Source organism: Barbus barbus (genome assembly GCF_936440315.1).
Source record: "Barbus barbus genome assembly, chromosome: 2".
Taxonomy (NCBI): Eukaryota; Metazoa; Chordata; class Actinopteri; order Cypriniformes; family Cyprinidae; genus Barbus; species Barbus barbus.
The window spans coordinates 11,510,154-11,517,068 of record NC_136730.1 but is presented as its reverse complement, the minus strand read 5'-3'; the positions used below and the strand labels follow the sequence as shown (position 1 = coordinate 11,517,068).

The 6,915-nt window shown below is 35.8% G+C and overlaps 1 protein-coding gene across 1 annotated transcript; it reads right to left on the bottom strand.

Annotated features, from left to right (window-relative positions):
* Positions 1-640: 640 nt before the first annotated feature.
* LOC306883103 (uncharacterized protein) lies at positions 641-2,844 on the bottom strand. Its single transcript, XM_079438199.1, has 5 exons — positions 2,785-2,844; positions 2,243-2,366; positions 2,089-2,137; positions 1,060-1,155; positions 641-758 (listed from the first exon to the last, which is right to left on the bottom strand). Exons 2-5 carry the CDS (start codon positions 2,363-2,365, stop codon positions 682-684), a joined length of 345 nt encoding a protein of 114 aa, XP_079294325.1. The 5' UTR covers position 2,366; positions 2,785-2,844; the 3' UTR covers positions 641-681.
* Positions 2,845-6,915: the final 4,071 nt, after the last annotated feature.

The following is a 6,915-nucleotide window of genomic DNA, read 5'->3' as shown; positions in this document are numbered from 1 at the left end:
CAGAAATTGAGCGGCATCAGCATAGCAGTGAAAAGTTAACCCATGTCTAATTATCTGACTAAGTGGTATGGGATTTACCTCAATAAGTAGTCCTTATGAACATTATGTACTGTGGCTGAGAGAGCTCAACATGCTGCAACTTCAGAAAACGCATGCAAATAGAAAAAGCACCAGCGAAATCAAGAAAACATCATCAATTTGACAGCAGGTGCTGCAAATGCACACAACACAACCAAATAAAGAATTTTATTTGAAGCGCGTTTCTTTATTTGTTTGTTTTGAGCATTTGCAGCGTGCGTGTTGTCAAATTGACGAAGTTGTTTTCTTAATTTGCAGGCGTTTTTCTATTTGCAGCACATTGAGCTCTCTCGGCCACCGTAAGTATGCCTACATGTTCATTTCCCAAACAAAGGTTTGAACATGACTGACAACATTCGTGAGTGTCTCCAGTTAAGCCAGGTAAAGTTCTGCCATTTTCAAATAACACAGAAAAGGGAGAAAGTATTAAAAAGCTCAATTTAAAGTATTCACAACTTTCAAACAAAGGACCATGAGTGCAGTTATCTGTGGGCTCTTGGGTGTGATCACGGAGTATCACAAGCATCATTTGAACATTATGAAATGACCAAAGCAGTAGAAATCATTTTGTAATAAACTTTATTTTGGTCCCGAGGAGACAGATTAGTCAAAGAGTCCGAATCCCATGTCATCTTCGGATTCTTCAGACTCCTCTTTCTTCTCTTCTTTCTTCTCCTCCGCTGCAGGAAAAAGAAAAGGAATAGACATTAAAGTTACAGGACCTACAGGAAACCAATCAACAGTTCACAATTATAGGTCCATGACAAAAGCATAAAACAAATTACATATTTCAAACTGTCACAGCATTTTACATTTACTCCCTTAATGAGTAGTTGATGCCAACTTCACTGAGGTTTATCTACTTGCCCATAATGGATATTTGGTTGAAATGACGGTTGACAGAAAATCAGCAAATACGTGCAAGCTGAAAAGCACTGAGCTGTATCGTCCAGCTCTATTAGAGAGCCAGGCGGCACTGACCTGCAGGGGCGGCAGCAGATCCTCCAGCGGATGGGGCGGCAGCGCTGGAAGCAGCTACAGCTCCTCCGGACGGCACGCTGGCCAGCTTACTGAAACCTGTCAGACACCACAAACACTGAGACATGCTCACCCACACTGACTGTTCTCAGCTGATTGATTTCTTATCCATGATGCTAATATGTTGAGATACCAGAAATCATGCTTAGTTTGTCATGCGCTTTAATCCTGAATTTTAAACTAAATGCAGAAACCACCCGATTGGAGTAACCTGAGGTTAACGTGACTCTGTAGGGTTCCCACGCACTCTCTTTAGTGATTACCCGATAAGGCTTTTTAGAAAACATTTTATAAAGATTATACTCACAAAATGCAATACCTATTAAACTATTTTAGAGCCGGAATTTACAAACTTTGATATTCTCAACTCAACCTTTATTTAATAAAGTACTTTCAACACCACCAAGGTTTTTTTTTTTCGTGAAAAAAGCAACAATTACATAAAGCATTACATGACAATTAGCATAAATCATCATACACTGTGAAAAATTGATTTGATAAAAATTCAAAGTTGTAAATAGAAACTATTAAAGTACATTTTAAGTATTCCACTTCAAGATTTATTCCCAATATGATGTACCCAAAGCTACAAACTTATTCAAATGAAAATAAAAGTCTTAAGACTGCCTTAAACAGAAATATCAACACATACTTTAAAATAGATTTTTGAAAAATTTCAAAAATTTCACATTTAAATCAAATTACTACTACTTGTTCCTTTCTTTGTGAAATTTATGAGCAATTTCTGGGTCAAAATAGTTTGTACACCAGTTTTTTTTTACAGTGAGGTTCATGCCATATCCAATACTTTCTCAAGTTAAGAAGAAAAGTTGAAATTATCTGACATTTTCCAGGTTTTCCACAACCATGGGAAGCATGTGTTAAACAGTAAGAGGCCTATATCCTCAAGTCAAAGGTTTCCCTTACATTTGTAACCATTATGTTACCAGTTTAAAACAATGACCAGCTTACCTTGGGCAATCACTTCCTCCAAATTTTTGCCATTGAGCTCAGACACAACCTACAAATACAAAAGTCAGTATTAAAAAGCATTCAAATGCCAGATAAATGGACATAAGTCTCTTAAAAGCACACCATACTCCTGGGTGCTCATGCACAGGCTTACCTTGCTCATCCGGGTATCATCAGCCTCAATGCCGACGCTGTCCAGGATCTTCTTGACGTCACCTGTGCTGGGGGTCTCTTTGCCTCCGAGGGCAGCGAGCAGGTAAGCAGCTACGTAACGCATCCTATAACAAATACCAACAAAATCATGCATTGGCAGCTTACAGAAATATGTATAGCTGAATGGCCCAGTAGCATAATAATACTGCTCTATTTAAAAAGTAACCTCAATTTTAACAAAATATTTATTCAATGTGTATTTGACAATGAAAATGCATCATAAATGGTCACATATAAACATCTACTTGAGCTCTTCTCCTATTAAAGAGGACTTTTTAGAGTACATATACTAAAACAATGGCATCCTTTACTAGTAATCCGGAGATGTGGCACATGGCTGTGTTTCAATACATCAATCTGAGCTTCTGTACTCCATCAGCCTCGCAAATGAAGGACTGAGGGCCTCTATCGTCCAAACACCTTCATCATTTGCTCATTTGACGTTTATATGCGCCTGTTAAATTAGTGTTTTTATTCACTCACTTTGCGGAGAGAGGGAGTCTCGCGTGTTCACTAGCGGGCCCGTGCAGGCAGAAAGGAAGCGGAAAGGCGGCGAAAACCGGAAAGACGACACGGCCAATGACGTTACACGCGTGGAGCGAATCGATAGGCTGAAAAGCACGTCAATCACGAGGGTGAGGGCGGGGCTTCTTCTCTTTTTTTCCACTGATTTGAATGGGATATTTCTTTATAAATACATTCCGCACAGTTTTATACAACATATTAGGACAATAGTACTTAAAAGGAGAAACAATATTTATTTTTTTATTTTTGTGCTCAGGTACAGAACAATAATAGATCAGTGCGCCCAGTGGATATGACACAGGAATCGTAATTAGAAAGAAATTTGCTGATTAATGTTTTACATAAACTGTTACATTTAGGAAACACAAATCTTAAAAAAAAAAAAAAAAAAAAAAACTTTTAGAGAAATGGCAAAAATACGGAGTTCTTGGTTCTTCTGTCATGCATGCACGTCCACATAGTGAACGAATAAATTAATCCAGTGAGAGAGTAAAAGCTATGTTGTTATTGTTTTTGTTAAAAAAAAATCACAAGAACGAAATTGGCCATTATTATGATCAATTCCAAATTATTTAGATATTGCATTAGCTAAACCATCGAATGTGCCACTAGTTTATTATTAATAAAACATGCCAGCAGAGGTCCCTGTTTATCATGAGCATATAAGCCAAATATAAAGTGACTGTCTGACATATAGCTCTCATGCACCACATCTCATCTCATCAGTGGATTTATAAGGTAAATATGTCATATTTATTTAATACAGATTTACACTCAAACCATGCTTTTCTGAAATGCACTGTTAAGTATTTGGAGGATATTCTTGCCAAGTATCCGATGCAAAATCACATCCACAGACAACAGAGTCAGAAAATAACTTTTATATTAAAATGCAAAAATTGCACCCTGGAAATGAGTTTCAGGAGGATTTTACCTTTATGAGAACATATTATTTTCTAACTATTTGAAAACACAAATGTAGCTTGCAAGATTGCATAACAGCGGACAATCTAGAGGGCAAACTGGCTTGTGTCTTTGTTAGATTATACAGCTGTCTGTAAATGTATTTCAATCTGTTCATCACACAAAGCTGTTTTAGAAGTTGTATGATATTATTTGACCAGTTTGACAGTATAAATTACATCCACCTTCACTGAAAAAGAGCTCAGAATAAAGAAAGCAATTTCATTTAAAAAGTAGAGTAAATAATGACAGAATTTTCATTTTCTGGGTGAACTATCCGAGTGTGTCAGCGATAAAATCATAATGAAAAGGTCTCTGACAGACAGAAAAAATGGTGAGAATGTGAGCAAGGTAAAGAGCACATCAGACTGTCTGATATTAGTAATGATGTTAGGGTGAGAGGTGGATTTGAAGATGGCAGAAAGATAAATAAGTGACAGATGAATGATAAAGCAGTTCACCCAAAAATGAAAATTCAGTCATCATTTATTTGCCTTCATGTTGTTCAAACCTAGATGACATTCTTTCATTGAAATGCAAAAGGTGTTGTTTGACAGGATGCCCTGACTGCTGTTTTTAAAGTTGTTTATATGTACAAGTACTACGACGTACAATGTTAATCTTGAATGATTCTCCACAGACTATAGCCAAAACAGGATACAATATACAGTACCGCTATGTAAAAAAAATGCATAGAGATAACAAAATAAATAACAATAAATATATAAAATATATATATAAAATAATAATTATTCTTATTAATAATAATAATAATAATAATCACTGTTTGTACCAGTAGGTGGCTGTCTTAACGAGGGAGTCATTTGCTTGTTAATTCAACCGGTTCACTCTTCTTGTCTACTTTGTTCAAACAAACAGAATCGTTCAGGAACAAAACAAGTGACTGTTCCCAGTGAGTCACTGAATCATTCACATTTAATTGTGATGTTCTGAATGTGGCTCCTCTGCAGTGAATGGGTGCCGTCAGAATGAGAGTCCAAACAGCTGATAAAAACATCACAATAATCCACAAGTAATTTGTGAGAAACAAATCCATAATTGAGTTTTTTTTCTTTTACTTCAAAACATCGCTCCTTCTAAAACATGAGTCCATTAGCTTTTGTCCTCTGACATCAAAATCTACTGACATATTTGTTTAGAACAATTTTTTGCTTGTAAACAATGCGTGATCTGTGCATATTTCTCGCTTGTTTCAGATTAAACTAATATTTTTCACTGTGGGAAATGTTATTATGGACTCATATTTTGGCCAGAAGTGATAGTTTAAAGTTAAGAATGTCTTAATGAAGAATTTGTTTCTTTTAAACACGCAGCTTTTCGCTTCCCAAGATGTTAATTGATGGACTGGAGTGATGTGGATTATTGTGATGTTTTTATCAGCTTTATCGAATCTCATTCTGACGGCACCCATTCACTGCAGAGGATCCATTGGTGAGTAATCTGTTACAATGAAAAAACTAACTCATCTATATTTTTAGCAATTTTTCTTTATTCTTTTAATATTTTTATTTAAGTTTAATGCTATTTAATGGTAGCGAATAATAAAACAACACAACCAAGGATTTAAACTGTAATTTAGATATTCAGACAAGACTTGGGGGGAAAAAACAACAACAAATGTAATATTTAGTTTGAAAAACCTAGAACCTACTATTACACCTCTTTTCATATTTCACACTGTGTTGAATAAAAAAAACAAATTTGACTTTGTTTTTCAGTTTTTCAAGGTGTATTTTTCACACTGCTTGTGGAAAGTACCAATAATTCATTTGGATTTTAGATTCATAACTCAGTAAGTTATATAACGTCCCTCTCTCTCTCACTCACACACAGACAAAGAGTGAGACGGTTGTATTATTGATAAAAGGCACAACGATTAAGGTTGGGTCAGACGAGTAGCATTTGAATGAGCAGAATTAAGAAGGATGAACAAAAGCAAGAGTGTCACATGTCATTTTCCCATCACACAGACAAAAATCTGCTTTTATCAAGCTTTCGCACACCACACCACCTCTAGAGAGATCCTCTGAATACAGAATAGAGAGCCGAGCAGATCCTGCCATTGTCTCTGGTATTATTTTGATTTACTGTGCTGCGGTTTCACTACTGGATACTAGTGCAGGCCAGAGTGAACGTGAGCGGCTTTGATGGCGTCTCTGCTGCTGTCACAGTCCGTCTTTGATCCTGCATCCTGCCGTCTGAAGTGTAGATTCCCTGGATTCGCTGCACATGGTTTTGAAGTTCAGAAAACATTATGATGTTTGTAGTGTAGTCAGCAGTTGCCATGATTATCGAAACTTACCCTATATCCTTGAGCAGAGTTTTCAAGCAGCACTGCAAAAATATCATTGTGTTGTTATATTTAAATATTTGTACAAACATGCCTACACTGTAAAATCTAATTAGTTAGGCTTACGTTAAAAGCATGCAAACCAAAAAGTTTTGAAGTTCACAATTTTTTCAGTTCTATTGACATTTCAACATTTAGGATGACTTTGGGAAATGAGTGAATGCAAGTAGGGAAAGATGAGTGAAAAGTCTATTAAGAATTGCCCCACCTCAAAAATGCTTTCTTTTTTCTTGATGAATTTTAATTTTTTTTTTTTGCTCATTAGACACAGCACTGCTGCCTCTCATTGGTGTATTAATGTTATTGGTTCCTTTGTGGCTACTTGAATATCAAAGCAGTAAGTAAATTGTTTTATTCACCTTGAAATTAGCTGTAACTTGATAAAATCTAGTAAGTGTAACAACTAAGTAAAGATAACTAATTATATTTAAGTTAGGTAAACTATTGGATTTTACAGTGTACAATAATTACAGTTTACCCAAGAAGCAAATTTGCAGGGGTGTGTAAGGTACGTTTTCAAATAATTTATATTGAATTCAAATCGGTTTAATGGTAATGGAGATTTTTAATTTTTTTTTCTAGGTATTATGAGAAAGTCTGCAAACCAACCTGATCATCTCCATCTTCTCTCTGGGCATGTTGGACATTCCTGATGACTGCAATCTGGAGCAGTAATAGAAACCGTGTTTTTGACACTCAAAATATAATTCCACAATATCTGCTCTGTGTCATTGATATTCTTGGTTTGGTTTTAA

What these genes read in the sequence shown, in the direction of transcription:
- LOC306883103 (XM_079438199.1), bottom strand. Translation starts at nt 2,365, where the DNA reads ATGCGTTACGTAGCTGCTTACCTGCTCGCTGCCCTCGGAGGCAAAGAG. An exon ending in GGAGGAAGTGATTGCCCAAG is followed by an intron (nt 1,156 to 2,088) that starts GTAAGCTGGTCA and finishes GGTGTCTGACAG; the next exon opens with GTTTCAGTAAGCTGGCCAGC. An exon ending in ATCTGCTGCCGCCCCTGCAG is followed by an intron (nt 759 to 1,059) that starts GTCAGTGCCGCC and finishes TTTTTCCTGCAG; the next exon opens with CGGAGGAGAAGAAAGAAGAG.